Source organism: Schistocerca americana, chromosome 11, assembly GCF_021461395.2.
Source record: "Schistocerca americana isolate TAMUIC-IGC-003095 chromosome 11, iqSchAmer2.1, whole genome shotgun sequence".
NCBI lineage: Eukaryota > Metazoa > Arthropoda > Insecta > Orthoptera > Acrididae > Schistocerca > Schistocerca americana.
The window spans coordinates 203,493,477-203,518,184 of record NC_060129.1 but is presented as its reverse complement, the minus strand read 5'-3'; the positions used below and the strand labels follow the sequence as shown (position 1 = coordinate 203,518,184).

Genomic DNA, 24,708 nt, shown 5'->3' with positions numbered 1-24,708 from the left:
AGTTAAGCAAGGAACTTTTATTTTATTTTATTTTATTTTTTTTCATTTTCACCACTCACATTCAGACAACAGATTCTGTGGCCTTCAGCCTCATAGTACAGAATTCAGAAATAGTTTAAATAAAACTCCCCTAGTAAAATCTATTATTTCAGTACATTCTAATGTCTATTCTGAAAGTAATGAGCTAATTAGTTTTATTGGAAATGCATCCTATTAAAAGTTATGAACAATGACGTATATTGTGCAATACATATTAAGTAAAATTCGAGTGAGCTAATAGATCAAATTCAGCTTTAAGACTGCATCCCAAAGAAAGCCTAAATTTTACTGATTCCAGCAAAGTGTTTAAATTAACCTAAAGTCTATTAGTTAAATAGATATTAAGACTCGAAACCTGTAGCCTGTATGACTTTCAGTGCCAATTGTGACCGAACTACTGTATAATTCCGAGATGTGTTTTGATACTTTTGCTGCATATATTTTTCTATGTAAAATGACTCCAGTCTCAACTTTGTAAGTGCATTAATCAAGAATTAAGTAAATTTGAATATGTAAAAAATTATTGTTCAAGAGGGCTGCCACGGTTATAAGTCGGGAATTCCCACGGCGGATGCATAAGTTAGTTCCGCATATTTAAATTGATACAGCTCACTCGTGTTATTTAAACAATAAAACCCAATAGTTAACTTCAAAACCAGTTAGAAAGGATCATTTTAACCCTGGGAAATTATAACTATAATAAATTAACGGAAATAGTCAAATATTTAAGCGCTCGTCTATATAAGGTCTGCGCTGGTGCAGTTCTAAGTTAGTTCTCGGTCAGATTCTCACGGAGCAAAAGTGCGGCAAGTTGGTTAATTTTTCGGTAATTGTAATTGTGAACATTGTTAAAGACTGGAAGTTTCTGACCTACCTAATGTGACAATTATTAAGTGTAAGAGGCCCGGTCACACGAATATTGTGTGTGAGAGTGATAACAAATAAATCGGACAGTGGTTGACATAAATGTTCAACAATGAATACGGTCTTGACTTTTGATTTTGGAAAACTTAATCTAGGATCCTGGCTTCTTAATTTCAGTGTGTTTAGGCGAGATGGACGCAGCTACCGGGAAGACAATATTGAATAAGCAAAGCAAGGTAGGTCGAGAACACTGCGCACTATCTACTGGGTGAGGAAATGTTTCAAGACCGGTACATCTGGTTGTGACGTGAACTTAAAGAAGCATCATAAACAAGGACATGTCCCGGCACGTTACAAACAGTCCGACGTATACACAAAGAGAGAGGATTGTTTGGCTCCAGGTCTCCAGCCTTCAGCCCCTGGTTCGGTTTCGATACATTGACGAAGTCTCTGATATATGGACTCGTGGTGAGCATGACCCGTAAAAATTTTTGGAATCTACAAGCACATTCTCGCACTTAAATTTCACATCGCCCTATTCTGAATCCCGTGCCAGCCATCTGTCTACACCACAGCTCCTACCCCTGTGACCACCCCCACTGCAAGACTTGCACTACCACCGTCCTACCACCACCTATACCAGCCCCGTAAGTGGCAAAACGTATACTATCAAAGGGAGAGTCAAATGTGAAACAACACGTCATATACCAATTGTTATGTAAATGCAGTTCCACCTTTAACCTTCATCACGACTATCACCAAGCTATCAAAACTACAACAAATGGGCAGGGCATAGGCAGAGGGTGTATATTGGCAACACACAATATCCTGTTGCACAACATGCTCTGTCTATTCCCCCCCCCCCCCCCCACCCCCACATACAATGTACTTTGATTTCTGCTCTTATTAACTCATGCATGAAGTTTTGGCAGTAATGTCTGGTTTGCATAAATCCTATCTACCACCTTTAAGCCCTCAGGTTTTCAAATCTCATCCAGTGCTGTTTCCTACAATCAGTCTTTCCTTCTCATCCCATCCAGTAAGTATTCCCTGACCTGGGGTTCTGGACGGCCTTTCTGAACTCTAAAAATTCCCTAAACTCTACCACTCCTTTTCATTTACTCCTCTTCCTTCCTCTTCAACCCATCTGCCAGAAGGAGCCACTGGATACAAGAGCTTTCAAATTTAAGTACCTTAGCACATGTGTTCTACTGCCACTGCTTGGAGAGCAGATTTTTTATTTCTCCAATTAAACTATATTTTCAAAATTTGATTATTTTCAATGATATACATATTTTTATGTATCATATCTACTTACGTGTTATGGAGAGTCCAGGATGGAATAACAATACAGGGTGTTCCTCTCAAATTCCCCTGATTTCAAGGACCCAGGAGAGAAAAGCCACAGTAGATGCGAGAATGAAAATGGCACCACACTGTAGAGCATCTCAAAGAATTTATACTCCCACGTCAGAAGTGCCAAGTATCGTCACCAGAGTGCAGCACGGTCGCACGAAGTGAAAATGGCAACTCCACAGCAGCACATGCAAGCAGTAGTGTGGTTTGAAGAAACAAAATTGCTGATTACTGTGCAAAGAAATTATAGTCCTGTGTATGAATGTGATCCACCTGACATGAAAACAGTTAAGGAGTGGTATAGGGAATTTCTGGCAACGGGAAGTGTTCTGAAACATTCTGGCGGGGCACATTATGGAGTTTCAGAAGAGACAGTGGACGACATCATACAAACATTTCTCGGAAGCCAAAAAAAGTCAATTCGTCAAGTATCTAAGCAATTTGATGTACCTCCATCAACATTGCATCGTGTAGTTCACCAGCATCTTCGTGTGTGCGCTTACGAAGTGCACATTCTGCAACATCTGATGCCGAACGACAAACCACGCCGACAACAACTTGCTGCGGATATGCTGCAGCGTATCGATATGGATGCCAGCTTCCTGGAAAGATGTTTATTCTCAGATGAGGCAACCTTTCATCTGTCAGGAAGGGTTAATAGGCATAATGTTTGGATTTGTGGTTTGCAAAATCTGCACGTTGTCATTGAACATGTTTGTGATAGCCCTAAGTTTAATGTACGGTGCGGGCTAATGCACGACGGGACTATAGGGCAGTTCTTTGCGCAACAAACAGTAAATGGATTAGTGTATCTGGAAATGTTGGAGGAGTTTGCGTACCCTCAGATACAAGACTTGCAACCCAACATCATTTTTCAACAACATGGAGCTCCACCGTGTTAGTCAACGGCTGTTTGCAAGTTCCCGGATAGGAAATTTTGTAATCGTCGAATCGGACGTGGAGGACCCGTTGCCTGGCCACCACGTTCAGCCGACATTGCGCCGCTCGATTTCTTCATGTGGAGAGTCGTGAAGGATCGCATGTTTGCAACCAAAGTGGGCGATATTCCTACGTTGTGACATATTATCACTAATGCGATTGCAACAATAACAGACGAAATGTTACAAAGAACTTGGCAACAAATTGAATATACCAATATTCTTCGTGCTACAAATGATTCACATGCAGAGGTGTATTGATGATAAATGAATAAATCCTATGAGATGCTCTACAATGTGGTGCATTTTTCACTGTCATATCTACTGTGGTTTTTCTCTCCACGGTCTTTGAAATCAGGGAGGTTTGAGTGGGACACCGTATAATATGGAAACGGCAGATTGCTACATACTACGTACGAGAAGGGGTGGCCTTAGTGCTCAGAGACAGTGCCTGTGTGTGTGTGTGTGTGTGTGTGTGTGTGTGTGTGTGTAATGTTCTTGGGTGTATGTGGTCGATTTTCTACTTCTAGAAGAGGACACTGTCCAAAAGCTGACGTATTTCTAGCATTATTTCTCACTGTGCCTGCCTGCAACTCAGTGCACCTTTATGTGGCGAGTAGGAATCTACCCTTTCTATATGACTGTTGTGTGTTATTTACATTTTTGTACACAAACAGAGTGAATTTCGTAATGGAGGGAAGTGGCAGGTTGCAGTAGTTACGCAGAGGCGAACTGGAGATCACAAAAACAACAAGATAGCTCCTCGGTATTTTAGAATTTTTAATATTTCACGGCCACTGTCATTTTAAGCACAGAATTCGCGCACAATGTTGATGTCAATTTTCATTTACTGTGATCCAATACGGCTTCAATTGCACATAGTAATAATAATAATAATAACAATAATAAGAATAGGCCTCCGTTATGTTCTGCCAGTCGTAAAAGGTGACGAAAAGAACAAACCACTAATAGGGCTAACCCCCCTTTTAGTGTGATTAGTTGGTTCAGGACAGAACTAAAGAAGCCTCGGACAAGCGCCGTCATGGTCGGGGACGACGCTTGAACCCTATGCCCGCACACAATGGTACCGACACTGCTAGCCAACTGGAAAATGATTTAAATCCAAATAGAGGTGTTTTGCAGGATATGCTTCCTGCAACCACCCTAGAAGGAAAACAAAGACAGGATGAGATGGTCAGATGAAGTTAATCGACACCTCATGTTCTGTTATTACCAAGCAACAAACCTAGGAACCAACACAACTGGACACAGATCACAAGTATACACAACATTTATTACCAGATACCCAGAATTAAAATTTTTAACAGAACAACGACTAGCTGATCAGATCCGTGTAATAATAAAAAATAACAGGATACCCCAGTCAGAATTAGATAACATCAAACAACAAGTACAATAAATACTGGAACAAAATAATGTGCAATCAGAAGAAGAAGAAAATACAGTAATGGACTCAAACATCCCAGAGCAAACAAACAAAGAACAACACGCACCAATTAAACAATCAGAGGAAAATGAAATCTTAAGACAGCCACCAGAACCAGCACAAATAGAACACGAAGTGACACGCATGTTAGATATAGAAGAAAAATTTCAGCTGACATATATATAATACAAAGACACAAATACAGACATTAGACCATTCTTGCATAGACCACCAAATAACCCACAAGTCGAAACAACAATAAAAACTATCAACACAATCATACACAACAAAATAAATGAAAACACAACTATGGAAGAGTTACAACTACTGGTTTATATAGGAGCACTCACTACACTAAATATACACACTAGGCAGAGATCAGAACCAACCAACACACAGACGAAACCCACAAAACCAGCATGGCAACACAGGCTACAGATCAAAATAGAAAAACTGAGAAAAGACATCGGACAGCTAACACAATTTATAAGAAATGAAATCTCGGAAAAAAACGAAAAAGGTTAGGTAAAATCTCACAACAAGAAGCGACAGAGCAATTAGACGAAAAGAAGCAGAAATTACAAGCATTAGCCAAACGACTCAGAAGATACAAAAAAAGTGAAAATAGAAGGAAACAAAACCAAACATTCAACACAAACCAAAAGAAATTTTACCAGACAATAGGTAACACACACATTAAAATAAACAATCCACCAAACATAACAGACATGGAACACTTCTGGAGCAACATATGGTCAAACCCGGTACAACATAACAGGCATGCACGATGGATACAAGCAGAAACAGACACATACAAGATGATACCACAAATGCCTGAAGTGATAATTTTGCAACATGAAGTCACCCAAGCAATTAATTCTACTCACAATTGGAAAGCCCCTGGAAATGATAAAATAGCAAATTTCTGGTTAAAGAAGTTCACCTCAACACATTCACATCTAACTAAATTATTTAACAGTTACATTGCAGACCCATACACATTTCCTGATACACTTACACATGGAATAACATATCTGAAACCTAAAGATCAAGCAGACACAGCGAACCCAGCTAAATATCGCCCCATAACATGCCTACCAACAATATACAAAATATTAACTTCAGTCATTAAACAGAAATTAATGACACATACAACACAGAACAAAATTATAAATGAAGAACAAAAAGGCTGTTGCAAAGGAGCACGAGGATGTAAAGAGCAACTGATAATAGATGCAGAGGTGACATATCAAGCTAAAACTAAACAAAGGTCGCTACACTACGCATACATTGATTACCAAAAAGCTTTTGATAGTGTACCCCACTCATGGTTACTACAAATATTGGAAATATACAAAGTAGATCCTAAATTGATACAGTTCCTAAACATAGTAATGAAAAATTGGAAAACCACACTCAATATCCAAACAAATTCAAATAATATCACATCACAGCCAATACAGATTAAGCGTGGAATATACCAAGGAGACTCATTAAGTCCTTTCTGGTTCTGCCTTGCTCTGAACCCACTATCCAACATGCTAAATAATACAAATTATGGATACAATATTACTGGAACATACCCACACAAAATCACACATTTGCTATACATGGATGATCTAAAACTACTGGCAGCAACAACTCAACCAATTACTAAAGATAACAGAAGGATTCAGCAATGATATAAATATGGCTTTTGGAACAGACAAATGTAAGAAAAATAGCATAGTCAAGGGAAAACACACTAAACAAGAAGATTACATATTGGATAACCACAGCGACTGCATAGAAGCGATGGAAAAAACGGATGCCTATAAATATCTAGGATACAGACAAAAAATAGGAATAGATAATACAAATATTAAAGAAGAACTAAAAGAAAAATATAGACAAAGACTAACAAAAATACTGAAAACAGAATTGACAGCAAGAAACAAGACAAAAGCTATAAATACTTATGCCATACCAATATTGACCTACTCATTTGGAGTAGTGAAATGGAGTAACACAGACCTAGAAGCACTCAATACACTTACACGATCACAATGCCACAAATATAGGATACATCACATACATTCAGCAACAGAAAGATTCACATTAAGCAGAAAGGAAGGAGGAAGGGGATTTATCGACATAAAAAACCTACATTATGGACAGGTAGACAATTTAAGAAAATTCTTTCTAGAACGAGCAGAAACTAGCAAAATACACAAGGTAATCACTCATATAAATACATCGGCTACACCACTGCAATTTCATAACCACTTCTACAACCCTTTAGATCACATAACATCAACAGATACGAAGAAAGTAAATTGGAAAAAGAAAACACTTCATGGCAAGCACCCGTATCATCTAACAAAGCCACACATCGATCAAGACGCATCCAACACATGGCTAAGTAAAGGCAATATATACAGTGAGACAGAAGGATTCATGATTGCAATACAGGATCAAACAATAAACACCAGGTATTACAGCAAGCATATTATTAAAGATCCCAATACCACAACGGATAAATGCAGACTTTGTAAACAACAAATAGAAACAGTAGATCACATCACAAGCGGATGTACAATACTAGCAAATACAGAATACCCCAGAAGACATGACAATGTCGCAAAAATAATACATCAACAGCTTGCCTTACAACATAAACTTTTAAAACAACACGTTCCCACATACAAGTATACACCACAAAATGTACTGGAGAATGATGAATACAAATTATACTGGAACGGAACCATTATAACAGATAAAACAACACCACATAACAAACCTGACATCATACTCACCAACAAAAAGAAGAAATTAACACAACTAATCGAAATATCCATACCCAATACAACAAATATACAAAAGAAAACAGGAGAAAAAATTGAAAACTACATCCAACTGGCTGAGGAAGTCAAGGACATGTGGCATCAGGATAAAGTTGACATTATACCAATTATACTATCAACTACAGGAGTCATACCACACAATATCCACCAGTACATCAATGCAATACAGCTACATCCAAACTTATATATACAACTACAGAAATCCGTAATTATTGATACATGTTCAATTACCCGAAAGTTCCTAAATGCAATATAACACATGCCGTACAGTTAAAAGGAAGGGACGCTTGATCAAGGTCCGCGTCACTCCATTTTTAACCGGACTTAACGTCTGAGAAAGTGAAGGAAATAATAATAGCAATAATAGCAGCAAGAAAATACTTGGAAACACAAGGTTCCCCACTAGCCTACCTCTGATATGCACAGCTTACACGGCCCTCTTTTGACGTGAACCACATCTTTCTCTGCAGCTGCTTTCTCAAACACGTGTAACTTAACCCCATCTGTCTCTGGAGCTGTTTTTTCACACACCTGTAACAGAATCCGTGAAATTCTGTATTAAACCGAGGGGAGACTAAACACCCAGGTAACTCTCGACAGCGCGAAGACCGACCTGAGCTTCATCCCAGCCACATTTCTTCACATTGTCTTCAATCCATTCCCTCTTCAAACCTTCCAAATGAAATACCTGCAACACAAGCCATTTATTATTTAGGTATTTATGCATTTACGAGGGTTGTTTTTTAAGTAAGGGCCGTTTTTTTTTTTTTTTTTTAAAAGATACAAATACTTTTGTAAAAAAACTTTTATTTTCTGATTCTACACACTTTTACCTATTTTTCTACATAGTTGCCTTGTTTATTTAACCACTTGTCATACCGTACAACTAAGTTTTTAATTTCCTCTTCAAAGAATTCGGCCGCCTGCTCTGACAGCCAAGAGTTCACGGCCGCTTTCACTTCATTGTCGTCATTGAAGCGCTGCCTGCCAAGATGGTGTTTCAGGTACCGGAAAAGGTGAAAATCGCAAGGAGCAAGGTCGGGGCTGTATGGTGCGTGGTCCAAAACTTCCCAGCCAAAAGAATCGATCAAATCCCGAGTCTTTTGAGAGGTGTGAGGCCTAGCGTTATCGTGCACCAGCAAAACTCCTTTTGTCAGCATGCCGCGCCTTTTGTTTTCAATTGCTCTGCGGAGCTTCTTTAGAGTTGCGCACAGTAGGCATCCGAGTTGATTGTCGTTCCTCGTGGCATAAAGTCCACTAGCAAAACACCGCGCCAGTCCCAGAACACAGTTGCCGCAATCTTGCGCTTTGACAGCGTCTGTTTGGCTTTGACCTTGACGGGTGAGGTCGTGTGTCGCCATTCCGTCGACAGTCGCTTGCTTTCGGGAGTGATATGGGATACCCGTGTTTCATCTCCAGTGACAATTTGACTCGACATGTCATCCCTTCCTTCCTCGTAACGAATCAAAAAGTCCAATGAAGTGGCAAATCTCTTCCCTTTGTGGTCCTCTGTGAGGAGTCTGGGTACCCACCGAGAACACAGTTTCTTAAAGTTTAGGTTTTCAGACACAACTTTGTACAAAACCGATCTCGAAACTTGTGGAAATTCCAAAGAAAGAGTGGAAATTGTCAATCTTTTGTCACGAATCTTTGTTTCGACTGCAGCCACCAAATCATCTGTGATCACAGTGGGCCGGCCCGAGCGTTCTTCGTCACGGACGTTTTGACGGCCATTTTTAAACTCTCTAACCCACTGACGCACTTTACCTTCACTCATTGCATTCCAGCCATAAACTTCTGTTAACTGACGACGAATTTCTGCAGCTGATAGGCTTCTCGCGGTCAAAAAACGTATCACTGACCGACGCGGCGGGCGATTCAATAATCGTAAACATTATAAAGTAGCACAGCGATGCGTACACGTCAGCTACGGAGCTGCAACTTGCATCAGTGTGAACGGGAAGGATGCCGGCAAGTTGCGCGGTGGCTTGTTGCGGCATCCGCGCGAACTACGGGACTATACGCGCCCACGGCCCTTACTTAAAAAACAACCCTCGTACTTTACATAGCACAATTTGCATCTTCAAACCATCTCTTACATCTAACCAATATCTTTATTGAGTCAACATTACAACATGTATAATACATGGACAGTATACAGTGATAATAATAACAATAATGTCCAAAGCACATGAAAGGGAATCTATATTTGAGAAGGGAGTGAGTCACGGTTGTACCCCATCTTCAGTGTTACCTGTACATGAGCAAGGTGTGGAAGAGAGAGAGAGAGAGAGAGAGAGAGAGAGAGAGAGAGAGAGAGAGAGAGAGAACCAAGGAGAAATCTGGAAGAGGGCCAATCTTCAGCAAGAAGAAATAAACAGCTTAAGGTTTCCTGGCACTGTAATTCTGCCTACAATGGCAAAAGAGTTAAATAGTTGGAAGAGCAGTCGAACGCAATGGACAGTATCTCGAAAAGCGATTAAATGTAAAAGTAAGACGAGGGTAGTGGAATGCAGTCGAATTTAATAAGTCGATGCTGAGATTACAGATGAGTAACTTTCCTACTTGGGCAGGAAAGTAACTGATAATGGCTACAGTAGAGAGGATATACGAAGTGTAATGCAGTCTGACACTGAGGAGATATGCATTCGAGTAGGAGAGGAATTTATTAATGTCTAATATAAATTTAAAAATTAGGAACTCTTTGTCTGAATTCCAGCCTTCTACAGCAGTGAAACCCTGACGATAAAGAGTTCAGAGTAGAAGAGAACAGAAGCTCTTAAAATGCGGTGTAACAGAAGATTGGACGGGTAGATTGTATAGCTTATGAGAAGGAGTAGACTATCATTATACTGCAGGCTGAAATGTCTTTAACCCTCTTTCATGTTGACACATATATCATTCAGATTTTGTGATCAGATTAACAATTTCTTGTCAGGAAGAATGCAGCACGTTATCTTCCACGTGGAGTCATCGACGGATGAAATAAGTTCTATCGTGCACCGGGAGGCAGAATTACACATGTCAAAAACAAGTTTTGCATCATCTCAGTTTCGGAACCTGTACAGAAAATTGGAACAGAGATCAACATAAACATCATTTCCGCCCTTTTTATTGCTTTTATTGCACCACCATACAGCGAGACCTTCAGAGATGGCAGTTCAGACTGCTGTACACACCGGTAGCTCTAATACCCAGAAGCACGTCCTCTTGCATTGATGCATGCCTGTATTCGTCGTGGCATACTATCCACACCTTCATCAAGGTGCTGTTGGTCCAGATTGTCCCACTACTCAACGACGACTCGGCTTAGATTCCTCAGAGTGATTGGTGGGTCACGTAGTCCATAAACAGCCGTTTTCAATCTATCTGAGGCATGTTCGATAAGGTTCATGTCTAGAGAACACGCTGGCTAGTCAAGCGATGTCATTATCCTGAAGTTTCACAATATGTGCACGATGGACGCGTATTGTCGTCCATGAAGACGAATGCCTCACCAATATGCTGCCGATACGGTTGCACTATCGGTCGCAGGACGGCATTCACGTATCGTACAGCCGTTACGGCGCCTTCCGTGACCACCAGCGGCGTACGTCAGCCCCACATAATGCCACCCCGAAACAGCAGGGAACTTCCACCTTGCTGCACTCGCTGGACAGTGTGTCTAAGGCGTTCAGCCTGACCGGGTTGCCTCCAGACACGTCTCCAACGATTCTCTGCTCGAAGGCATATGCGACACTCATCGGTGAAGAGAATGTGATGCCAATCCTGAGCGGTCCATTCGGCATGTTGTTGGGCCCATCTGTACCGCGCTGCACGGTGTCGTGGTTGCGAAGATGGACCTCACCGTGGACGTCGGGAGTGAAGTTGCGCATCATGCAGCCTACTGCGCACAGTTTGAGTCGTAACACGACGTCCTGTGGCTGCACGAAAAGCATTATTCAAGATGGTGGCATTGCTGTCAGGGTTTCTCCGTGCCATAATCTGCATGTAGCGGTCATCCACTGCAGTAGTAGCCCTCGGGCAGGCTGAGCGAGGCATGTCACCGACAGTTGCAGTCTCTCTGTCTCTCCTCCATCTCCGAACAACATCGCTTTGGTTCACTCCGAGACGGCTGGACACTTCCCATCTTCAGAGCCCTTCCTGACACAAAGTAATAGTGCGGACGCGATCGAACCGCGTATTGACTGTCTAGGCACTGTTTACCTACAGACAACACGAACCGTGTACCTCCTTCTTCGTGGAATGACTGGAACTGATCGGCTGTCGGACTCCCTCAGTCTAATAGGCGTTGCTCATGCACGGTTGTTTACGTCTTCGGACAGGTTTGGTGACATCTCTGAACAGTCAAAGGGACTGTGTCTGTGATACAATATCCACGGTCAACGTCTATCTTAAGGAGTTCTGGGAACTGGGGTGATGCAAAACTTTTTTTGATGTGTGTATTATGGCACATCCTGGTACAACACATCTTGAAACATCAACAAACAGTCACTTTCATCAGGGAAAGGGGGAGGGGGGGGGGGGGGGGGGGAGGGGGGAAGTGTGTGGGATAAAGGTTGCACAAGTAGACCACAACCATAGAGATGGAGAGAGACCATCACAGACAGCTGCAGACTACAAGTCTTCAGACTGGTAGACAGACACACTCCCATGCACACTCCAGATTAAAAACTTCAACAAAATACATTTATTTGCGAGTAAAAGTGGACAAAAAGTGAGAGGACGAATAGGCTATTCTTCTCTTGGGTGTGTAGGTCTTTGAGTAAGATACATTTTACAGGTTAATTTGTTGCACAGCCACACGAATGAAATGCAGGAACTGGAGAACGATTTGGTGACAGGCAAAGGCACAGTTGAGATGCCGCACATATGAAATCTGGCACTGCAGTTTTAGAATGAGGGCAAGTATTTCATATGTGAGGAGAGGCACTAAGGAACCAATGATGTGAACAGAGTGGTGTGAAAATCACTTCACATTCTTTCTCTCTCCGCGCCAGGAACTTTAATGGAACTGACAAATAGACATCATTTTGTTATATTATACACTAAAGTCTTGTTAAAAAAGCTTTTGCTTAAGATTGTACTAAGTTAGGTGTTGCGATCAATAATCGATATTGGAATTGTATGTTCTTTGTAGCTTATGACCATGAACTTTGGTCTACAACGGGTTTTCGGCCACTTGAGTGTTGGCCGCGGTTGAGTGTAGTTGTGTATCTAGTTTTGGCAATAAATGTGTTTTTGATACAAAGAAACCGTGGAATACTGCATCATTTTTCGATAGTCCAGTGATAATTAAAAAACCCGCACAATTTCTTGGACCCAGAGCAGCAAAGGAATCATCGCCTAGACAACGAGAAGCCACACGGACAATGCAGACTCGGCAGCATCAACAAAGGAGACATCATGGCCAGCTCTACTAAAGTACTATACAGCCATTAGCCACACCATAACGGTGTCCACATGGAGATAACATTTCCTGCACAGTAGGGCGGGTTCATGACAGAAGCAGTAACAGGAATTTGGTGCATACCTTAATTTTTGTCGCTTCTGGGACTGGAAGTGTAGCTGCACATTGATCGTGTTCCGGTTCAATTTTGATGCATACAGGATCCTGCAAAAGATATTACTTTGCTGTAAAGAACCACACAATACAAAAAATCACACTCTGAAAACTGCAATGCAAAAATTAATGTCTTCTTCAAACGGAGTCGAGCAGTGGATACGTATTGCAATGCTACTAACAAACATACTGCAGCCTGAACTGTCTTTACCTGTCTTTCATGTAGACAAGTATATCATTCTAATTTTGTGACTAGATTGACGATTTCTTGGCACGAAGAATGCAGTGCATTATCTTACACGGGGAGTCATCGACAGGAGAAGTAACTCCTGTAATGCGCCGGGGAAGTGTGTGTCAGGACCCTCGCTGTTCATATTGTACATTAATGAGCCCGCGGATCAATTGAATAGCAACCTCAGACTCATTACAAATGATGTGGTTACCTATAATGAAGTACAGATGAAAAACATGCACAAATGTTCCATCTCATCTCAATAAATGTACAAGGTGGTGAAAAGACTGTCAACTTTCTTCGAATATTTACAAATGTGAAACTTTGCACTTCACAAAAGGAAAAAAAAATAGAATTCTATGCCGACAACATCGACGAGTCACGACCGGAATCGTGTAACTCACACAAATACCGAGATATCTGTATAAGAATTTGTGTCGATACGAAGTAAAACCGTCACATCCGATTAGCCAGAGGGAACGCTGGTGGCATACATTGGTTCACTGGTGGAATACTGAGGCCATCCGATCAGCCTGCGAGGAGACCGTTTACAAAACACGTGTGCTGTTGACTGGTGCCAACTGTGTCTCTTTGATAGCGTAGTCACAGGGCAGCAGCTTTCATGAAAGTGAGCAGTTTTGCATTTCTGAATATTTAAAGCTGGTTGCCAGTCTTTGCTTCATTCTGAAATCTTATCAATACTCAGCAGTGTTTTTCCATTTGTGTACAGTCACTTCCAACCAGCTGACGAATTATGTTAGCCTCAATAGTGTTAGTAGAGAAGAGTCAATCTTGTATTGTGTTTCAGTAATGTCACGTTTACATTAATGCTACAGGGTTATATGTTTTTTAACATGTCTTAAGAAGAGGAAGTGCCGAGATGTGCTGGCCGTGCACCGAGGCATGTTTAGCCACAGGGTGATCCTCATTACCAACAAACACTGTCTGCCTGTGTCCGTGTCGGTTCACCCTGTGACTAAACATGCCTTGGTGCACGGCCAGCACATCTCGGCACAGTGTTACACCGTCCGGGTTATCTGGATACTTCCCACCAACACCAACCTGTCAGAACTCCGGAGATGGTAACTTGCTCTTCAATATATCCTCTCTTCCCGTCATCCACCAGGCCTCAATCTTCGCTAATTTCAAGTTGCCACCGCTCATACCTCACCTGTCATTCGACAACATCTTTGCCTCTGCACTTCCGCCTCGACTGACATCTCTGTCTTTGAATATGTCTGCTTGTGTCTGTGTATGTGTGGATGGATGTGTGTGTGTGTGTGTGCGAGTGTATACCCATCCTTTTTTCCCCCTAAGGTAAGTCTTTCCGCTCCTGGGATTGGAATGACTCCTTACCCTCTCCCTTAAAACCCACATCCTTTCATCTTTCCCTCTTTCTTGACGAGGCAACCGTCGGTTACAAAAGCTAGAATTTTGTGTGTATGTTTGTGTGTGTTTGTGTGTCTATCGAACTGCCAGCACTTTCGTTTGGTAAGTCACATCATCTTTCTTAGTCTTAGTGGTTCAAAGCTAAATTAATTCGTGTCTGTCATATAGAATTGAGGTAGATGATTAAAACTTTCGAAAGTAAGTTTGAAAGTTTGTTTACATTAGTGTTTAGTCTGAAAGTATTTGTATGGAGTGTGGCCATGTATGGAAGTGAAACATGGACGATAAATAGTTTGGACAAGAAGAGAATAGAAGCTTTCGACATGTTCTGAGGCATCAAGGGATCACCAGTTTAGTAATGGAGGGCAGCGTGGAGGGTAAAAATCATAGAGGGAGACCAAGAGATGAATACACTAAGCAGATTCAGAAGGATGTAGGCTGCAGTAGGTACTGGGAGATGAAGAAGCTTGCACAGGATAGAGTAGCATGGAGGGCTGCATCAAACCAGTCTCAGGACTGAAGACCACAACAACAACAACAACAACAACAACAGTGTTTAGTTACATATTAGTACAGGCTGTGAAACTTCAGAGCCCTTGTGCCACGTTGTTCTCCACTTCTGTGTAAATTTTGCATAATTTTTTTTTTTTATCAAACCCTGTGCAACAAATGTGGTGGTTGCCGCAGAAATCTGAAGGAGGGGGTGTTCTGTGAAGACTGTAGGTTACGGTTTCATTGGGCAAATGTAGTGGTGAGGAAGCAGGGGTACATAATGAGGCTCTTCCGTGGCAGTGTAGGTTATGTAGAAAGGACAGAAAAATTGCTGAACAGGAGGCAAAAATTTGTGTCCTTAAGGCTGAATTAGAAAATACGATTTGGAATTATGTAGGCTACGGGACAACGAAGAGACAGGGCGCTGGGAAAAGGCAGCAAGCAAAGGGCAAAAAAGGGAAACTGTTGAAAAAACTTTAGAAATTCAGTTAGTAAATCAGTTTGGCTTGCTATCTGAAGTAGTGGAGGAAGGGCCTCATCCAGATGTAGTTGAATGTAGTTTGAAGCAGAATATTAGCTTAAAGAATAAAAAGACAGGTCAGATTCAAATCAGGATAGGAATAGAAGAATTCTGCTCCTAGGCAGCAGTCATGGAAGGTGTGTAGGCCAGCAGCTTCAGGAGAAGTTAGGTGCAGGGTACCAGGTCACAAGTTTTGTGAAACCAAGAGCGAGTCTTAGCTATGCGACAGAAAACTTAGGTCAGCTATGCGCAGACTTTGAGACAGAAGATCAGGTAGGCTATGGGAGTTAGCAGGAAACAGCCTGTCAATGAATCCAAGATATAGTTAAGCACTGTTCCAGTCGAGGCTATTGGTAGGTGGCAGTACATTACACATGGCCTGCACCTAAATAGGAAGGGGAAAGATAAATTAGCTTCTCTATTAGCAAATAATGTAAGCGGGGCCACCGTCACACAAGGGATCATCCTTCTGGTTTATGGGACCAGTAAGACAGCTTTTTAAGGTTAAAGCAAAAGCCGAAGTCCAGACAGACCACATTCAAGAAAAATAGAATAAAAGAAGTTCATGAACACTAAATAGAGACAGTATCAATTTACTTCATCAAAATATCAGGGGAATAAAAAATAAAGTAGATGAGCTGTTAGTTTGTTTAGACGATCTCAAAAATAAGAATGAGATTGCTATACTTCGTCTGTCTGAACACCATGTAATTGTGGGGATGGAAAATGTCAGTATAAACGGGTATAATTTAGCATCTTATACTTGCAGATGTAGCATGGGTAAAGGAGGAGTTGCCCTTTACACAAAACAAGGGTACAAGTGCAAAACTGTAGAAGTAAGCAAATTTTGTGTCGATCAGCACTTTGATGTTTGTGCGTGTGAACTACAGATAGATAATATAGTGTTGATATTAGCAAGAGGTACAGGTCCCCATTAGGAGATTGGGAGCTATTCATAAATAAGTTTCACCCCCTACTACGCTGTCTGTGAGACAAAAAGAAGCAGTTATTAATCTGTGGTGATTTCAATGCTAACTTTCTAAACAATTCTGAAAGGAAAAGTGAATTAGAAATGTTATTAATGACATATAACTTCGAATCAGTGATCAACTTCCAGAATGAGATTTTCACTCTGCAGCAGAGTGTGTGCTGATATGAAACTTCGAGGCACATTAAAACTGTGGGCCGGACCGAGACTCGAACTCCGGACCTTTGCCTTTCGCGGGTAAGTGCCTTTTGCGGGTAAACGCTAAGCCATGTCTCCGCAGTATCCTTTGTTTCAGGAGTGCTAGTTCTTATGTAAAGTTTGGAAGGTAGGAGACGAGGTACTGGCAGAAGTAAAGCTGTGAGGACCGGGCTCGAGTCGTGCTTCGGTAGCTCAGTTGGTAGAGCACTTGCCCACGAAAGGCAAAGGTCCCGAGTTCGAGTCTCGGTCCGGCACACAGTTTTAATTTGCCAGGAAGTTTCATATTAGTGATCAACTTCCTTACACTTATAGCTCAAGACAGTAGCACTCTAATAGATAATGTATTTGTACCATAAGAGGATGTAAAACTAGTACATGCTTTCCCTGTGATAATGGATTATCAGACCACAATGCACAATTGATAAATTTACAGAACCTAGCAGTGTGCACAGTTCAGAAACCATTAAGTAAAAGTGTAAGGCTGGTCAACACGGTATCAATAGAGCACTTCAGAAAAAGTTTAATTGGGGAGATGTACATAATGCACCAAAAGCTAATGATAAATGCAACATATTTCTTCACAAATTTATACTCCTTTTTGAACATTGTTAGCGCAGAAAAATTACTTAAACAGTTTGAAACCTTGCATTACTACAGGTGTTACAGTGATTTCAGAAAGAAAAAGAAAATTGTATGAGTCAGCAAGAACTAGTAAAGACTCAAAAGTAATTTTACACTATAATAACTATTGTAACATACTGAGAAAAGTTGTCAGAAAATAAAATAAAAATGTATATTACAGATGAAATTAACAACTCGGGCAATAAAATAAAATCAATAAGAAACGTTGTTAGAAGAGACACAGGAAAAGTAACTACTGTGGTAGGTAGTATTACTATTAAAGAGAATGAGACCATCTTAACCAACAGTACGCAAGTAGTTAATGTAGTTAACAACCATTTCTTAAGTGTACATGAAAAAATTGGTGAGAATAGTTCAAAAGAAAAAGCCAAGCAGTCCATGGAAGAGTCAGTTTTGAGAAATCCTTGTCAGATTAATTTTCATTAAACAAATCTTTGATAAATAAATGTTCTGTTGGAGTAGATGACATCTCTAACAAGATATTAAAATAATGTTGAGCAGTCACAGGTGATGTTCTGAGCCACATATGTAATGCATCACTGACTCAAGGTATTTTCCCAGACAGGTTAAAATATGCCGTTGTCAAGTCTCTCTACAAAAAATGGGACACCACAGATGTAAATAATTACTGGCCAGTGTCCTTGTGTACAGCATTTTCAAAAATCGTCACGAAAGTAATGTATTCAAGAGTGGTCAGCCATCTCACCAGTAATGGGATACTTAGTAAATCACAGTTTGGATCTAAAAAACGCTGTTCTACTGAAACAGCAATATACAGTTTTACTGCACATAATAGAGTCTTTAAATAGTAAAATGTCATCAACAGGAATTTTCTGTGACTTATCCAAAGCATTTGATTGTGTGAACCATGACATTATGTCAGAGAAATTAAAATTCTACAGTACAAATGGGTGTGCTCCCTGCCGCCGTTGGATAAGCAGCTGAGCAGCAAGTCGTATACTCCTAGCTCACTCATTTGTTACATAGTTTAATTCTTAATTTCTTTGCGTGTTTTTGGTACTTGCATTGTTTAATTCATAAATTTCGAGCGTATTATAGTATTTGAGAGTTGTAGCATCGCGTTTTAGTACCTGAATAGTGTAAATTCGCGTAGTCGTTTGTCTACTGTTTTGTTTTGAACGGCCAGTGTCGGTTGGTCGCAGTCAGTGTGCTCCCTGCCGCCGTTGGATAAGCAGCTGAGCAGCAAGTCGTATACTCCTAGCTCACTCATTTGTTACATAGTTTAATTCTTAATTTCTTTGCGTGTTTTTGGTACTTGCATTGTTTAATTCATAAATTTCGAGCGTATTATAGTATTTGAGAGTTGTAGCATCTCGTTTTAGTACCTGAATAGTGTAAATTCGCGTAGTCGTTTGTCTACTGTTTTGTTTTGAACGGCCAGTGTCGGTTGGTCGCAGTCAGTGTGCTCCCTGCCGCCGTTGGATAAGCAGCTGAGCAGCAAGTCGTATACTCCTAGCTCACTCATTTGTTACATAGTTTAATTCTTAATTTCTTTGCGTGTTTTTGGTACTTGCATTGTTTAATTCATAAATTTCGAGCGTATTATAGTATTTGAGAGTTGTAGCATCGCGTATTAGTACCTGAATAGTGTAAATTCGCGTAGTCGTTTGTCTACTGTTTTGTTTTGAACGGCCAGTGTCGGTTGGTCGCAGTCAGTGTGCTCCCTGCCGCCGTTGGATAAGCAGCTGAGCAGCAAGTCGTATACTCCTAGCTCACTCATTTGTTACATAGTTTAATTCTTAATTTCTTTGCGTGTTTTTGGTACTTGCATTGTTTAGTTCATAAATTTCGGGCGTATTATAGTATTTGAGAGTGTAGCATCGTGTTTTAGTATCTGAATAGTGTAATTTCGCTTAGTCTCCTTCCGCCGCCGAGCAGTGTCAGCAGTGCGCAAGTAGCAGCATTACTGCATTTACTAGGCAATCTTGTATTTTAATAACCGTTTAAATTTTGTCGATTTGTTTGCGCTCTCTGTAGATTAGTTCAGACGTTCTTAGCAAAGCAGTTTTTAGCATGGATAGGAACTGCAACTGCTGTGTTCGGATGCAGGCTGAGTTGGCATCCCTTCGCTCCCAGCTTCAGGCAGTGTTGGCTTCGGTCACACAGCTTGAGGCTGTTGCCAATGGGCATCACTGTGGGGGTCGGGATGGGGGTTTGTCGGGGACGGCCAGCTCGTCCCACGCATCCCCTGATCGGACTACGACTGTGGTTGCCCGGGATACTGCCCGCATTGAGGCTGATCCCTCACCTGTGGTAGAGTGGGAGGTCGTTTCAAGGTGTGGCAGGGGGCGAAAGACATTCCGGAGGGCTGAACGGAAAGCCTCTCCAGTTTGTCTGACGAACCGGTTTCAGGCTCTGTCTCAGGCTGATACTGATCTTCGGCCTGACATGGCTGCTTGTCCTGTTCCAGAGGTTGCCCCTCAGTCTGCAAGATCCGGGCAGTCGCAGAGGGTGGGCTTACTGGTAGTTGGGAGCTCCAACGTCAGGCGCGTAATGGGGCCCCTTAGGGAAATGGCAGCAAGAGAGGGGAAGAAAACCAATGTGCACTCCGTGTGCATACCGGGGGGAGTCATTCCAGATGTGGAAAGGGTCCTTCCGGATGCCATGAAGGGTACAGGGTGCACCCATCTGCAGGTGGTCGCTCATGTCGGCACCAATGATGTGTGTCGCTATGGATCGGAGGAAATCCTCTCTGGCTTCCGGCGGCTATCTGATTTGGTGAAGACTGCCAGTCTCGCTAGCGGGATGAAAGCAGAGCTCACCATCTGCAGCATCGTCGACAGGACTGACTGCGGACCTTTGGTACAGAGCCGAGTGGAGGGTCTGAATCAGAGGCTGAGACGGTTCTGCGACCGTGTGGGCTGCAGATTCCTCGACTTGCGCCATAGGGTGGTGGGGTTTCGGGTTCCGCTGGATAGGTCAGGAGTCCACTACACGCAACAAGCGGCTACACGGGTAGCAGGGGTTGTGTGGCGTGGGCTGGGCGGTTTTTTAGGTTAGATGGCCTTGGGCAAGTACAGAAAGGGCAACAGCCTCAACGGGTGCGGGGCAAAGTCAGGACATGCGGGGACCGAGCAGCAATCGGTATCGTAATTGTCAACTGTCGAAGCTGCGTTGGTAAAGTACCGGAACTTCAAGCGCTGATAGAAGGCACCGAAGCTGAAATCGTTATAGGTACAGAAAGCTGGCTTAAGCCAGAGATAGATTCTGCCGAAATTTTTACAAAGGTACAGACGGTGTTTAGAAAGGATAGATTGCATGCAACCGGTGGTGGAGTGTTCATCGCTGTTAGTAGTAGTTTATCCTGTAGTGAAGTAGAAGTGGATAGTTCCTGTGAATTATTATGGGTGGAGGTTACACTAAACAACCGAACTAGGTTAATAATTGGCTCCTTTTACCGACCTCCCGACTCAGCAGCATTAGTGGCAGAACAACTGAGAGAAAATTTGGAATACATTTCACATAAATTTTCTCAGCATGTTATAGTCTTAGGTGGAGATTTCAATTTACCAGATATAGACTGGGACACTCAGATGTTTAGCACGGGTGGTAGGGACAGAGCATCGAGTGACATTATACTGAGTGCACTATCCGAAAATTACCTCGAGCAATTAAACAGAGAACCGACTCGTGGAGATAACATACTGGACCTACTGATAACAAACAGACCCGAACTTTTCGAATCTGTATGTACAGAACAGGGAATCAGTGATCATAAGGCCGTTGCAGCATCCCTGAATATGGAAGTTAATAGGAATATAAAAAAAGGGAGGAAGGTTTATCTGTTTAGCAAGAGTAATAGAAGGCAGATTTCAGACTACCTAACAGATCAAAACGAAAATTTCTGTTCCGACGCTGACAATGTTGAGTGTTTATGGAAAAAGTTCAAGGCAATCGTAAAATGCGTTTTAGACAGGTACGTGCCGAGTAAAACTGTGAGGGACGGGAAAAACCCACCGTGGTACAACAACAAAGTTAGGAAACTACTGCGAAAGCAAAGAGAGCTTCACTCCAAGTTTAAACGCAGCCAAAACCTCTCAGACAAACAGAAGCTAAACGATGTCAAAGTTAGCGTAAGGAGGGCTATGCGTGAAGCGTTCATTGAATTCGAAAGTAAAATTCTATGTACCGACTTGACAGAAAATCCTAGGAAGTTCTGGTCTTACGTTAAATCAGTAAGTGGCTCGAAACAGCATATCCAGACACTACGGGATGATGATGGCATTGAAACAGAGGATGACACGCGTAAAGCTGAAATACTAAACACCTTTTTCCAAAGCTGTTTCACAGAGGAAGACCGCACTGCAGTTCCTTCTCTAAATCCTCGCACAAACGAAAAAATGGCTGACATCGAAATAAGTGTCCAAGGAATAGAAAAGCAACTGGAATCACTCAATAGAGGAAAGTCCACTGGACCTGACGGGATACCAATTCGATTCTACACAGAGTACGCGAAAGAACTTGCCCCCCTTCTAACAGCCGTGTACCGCAAGTCTCTAGAGGAACGGAGGGTTCCAAATGATTGGAAAAGAGCACAGATAGTCCCAGTCTTCAAGAAGGGTCGTCGAGCAGATGCGCAAAACTATAGACCTATATCTCTTACGTCGATCTCTTGTAGAATTTTAGAACATGTTTTTTGCTCGCGTATCATGTCATTTCTGGAAACCCAGAATCTACTATGTAGGAATCAACATGGATTCCGGAAACAGCGATCGTGTGAGACCCAACTCGCCTTATTTGTTCATGAGACCCAGAAAATATTAGATACAGGCTCCCAGGTAGATGCTATTTTTCTTGACTTCCGGAAGGCGTTCGATACAGTTCCGCACTGTCGCCTGATAAGCAAAGTAAGAGCCTACGGAATATCAGACCAGCTGTGTGGCTGGATTGAGGAGTTTTTGGCAAACAGAACACAGCATGTTGTTATCAATGGAGAGACGTCTACAGACGTTAAAGTAACCTCTGGCGTGCCACAGGGGAGTGTTATGGGACCATTGCTTTTCACAATATATATAAATGACTTAGTAGATAGTGTCGGAAGTTCCATGCGGCTTTTCGCGGATGATGCTGTAGTATACAGAGAAGTTGCTGCATTAGAAAATTGTAGCGAAATACAGGAAGATCTGCAGCGGATAGGCACTTGGTGCAGGGAGTGGCAACTGACCCTTAACATAGACAAATGTAATGTATTGCGAATACATAGAAAGAAGGATCCTTTATTGTATGATTATATGATAGCGGAACAAACACTGGTAGCAGTTACTTCAGTAAAATATCTGGGAGTATGCGTACGGAACGATTTGAAGTGGAATGATCATATAAAACTAATTGTTGGTAAGGCGGGTACCAGGTTGAGATTCATTGGGAGAGTGCTTAGAAAATGTAGTCCATCAACAAAGGAGGTGGCTTACAAAACACTCGTTCGACCTATACTTGAGTATTGCTCATCAGTGTGGGATCCGTACCATGTCGGGTTGACGGAGGAGATAGAGAAGATCCAAAGAAGAGCGGCGCGTTTCGTCACTGGGTTATTTGGTAACCGTGATAGCGTTACGGAGATGTTTAATAAACTCAAGTGGCAGACTCTGCAAGAGAGGCGCTCTGCATCGCGGTGTAGCTTGCTCGCCAGGTTTCGAGAGGATGCGTTTCTGGATGAGGTATCGAATATATTGCTTCCCCCTACTTATACTTCCCGAGGAGATCACGAATGTAAAATTAGAGAGATTAGAGCGCGCACGGAGGCTTTCAGACAGTCGTTCTTCCCGCGAACCATACGCGACTGGAACAGGAAAGGGAGGTAATGACAGTGGCACGTAAGGTGCCCTCCGCCACACACCGTTGGGTGGCTTGCGGAGTATCAATGTAGATGTAGATGTAGATGTAACAGCATATGAGTGGTTTAAGTCATATCTATGGAATAGGAAGCAAAAAGTTTCTTTATATGGTTTTAGTGAGTTACGGATGTTTCCCACTTCATCTAGCTGGGGTGAAATTACATTAGGTGTTCCACACAGTTCAATCATGGGTCCCCTTCCGTTCTTGATATATGTGAATGACCTCCCTTCTTATCTCAAACAAGAACCTAAAATGACACTGTTTGCTGATGAGACAAGCATCATTATTAATCCAGTAAAAGAGACTCCAATAGAAAATGATACAAATAATGTCTTTGGAACAGTTATTGATTGGTTTTCTGCGAATGGGCTTGCTCTGAACTTTGAAAAGACACAGTAATCCAATTTTCTAATAGACTACAATAAATGTAACACATCAACAGAAGTCAGTGGCCAGGGCAGAGCAACTAAGTTTTCGGGTGTACATATAGATGAGAATCTTAATTGGAAAATTCATATTTTGGATCTCCTAAAGTGACCAAGTTCAGCAACTTTTGCAATCAGAATAATTGCTAATTTTGAAGATATCGAAATTAGCCAGCTAACATACTTTGCAGACTTTCACTCTCTGATGTCACACAAAATAATAGTTCGAGGTAACTCAACACTCAGGCAAAAAGTATCCACAACTCAAAAGAAAGTGGTTAGAATAACATGCTGGCCTCATAGTTGCACATCTTGTAGGCACATGTTTAAAATGTTAGACAATCTTACAACAGCCTCACAGTACATTTACTCAGTAATGAAATTTGTCCGCAACAACACGGACCAGTTTAAAAACAACAGTGACATTCATGATTATAAGAAAGAAAGGCTTACACTATCCTCTACTTGACCTATTTTTGGCACAGAAAGGGGGTAAAATATGCTGCTGTACAAATTTTTAATAAATTACCATGTGAAGTAAAATGTCTGACACACAGCAGTAATAGTTTCAAAAATAAACTGAAATCACATCTCCTTGACAACTCCTCCTATACAACAGATGAATTCTTGAATAGGAATAAATAAATCTATAGGTATAACATATGCATTTTGTGCCATTTAAGGGAATATGGTAGGTAATAAAATCTTTAAGCTTAAAAAAAAAACCTTGATTTATGTGTGCCTTTCTTACACATTGACACATTCCACACAGTTACCGTGAGATTGATCAATGGAACACATAACTAACTAACTAACTGTTTGTTATTGTGCTCTTCAGTCCTGAGACTGGTTTGATGCAACTCTCCATGCTACTCTATCCTGTGCAAGCTTCTTCATCTCCCAGTACCTACTGCAA

At 41.7% G+C, this 24,708-nt stretch overlaps 1 protein-coding gene across 16 annotated transcripts in view; it reads right to left on the bottom strand.

Annotated features, from left to right (window-relative positions):
• The window catches only part of LOC124553681 (GDNF-inducible zinc finger protein 1-like), a 128,621-nt gene that overhangs the window by 48,818 nt on the left and 55,095 nt on the right, over positions 1–24,708 (bottom strand). For all 16 annotated transcript variants that reach the window (XM_047127571.1, XM_047127578.1, XM_047127582.1 and 13 more), the window contains 3 exons: positions 13,021–13,101; positions 8,101–8,175; positions 7,899–8,018 (listed from right to left, as the gene is read on the bottom strand). In XM_047127571.1, the coding sequence (XP_046983527.1) occupies positions 7,899–8,018; positions 8,101–8,175; positions 13,021–13,101 (276 nt within the window). The remainder of the gene's footprint in view (positions 1–7,898; positions 8,019–8,100; positions 8,176–13,020; positions 13,102–24,708) is intronic.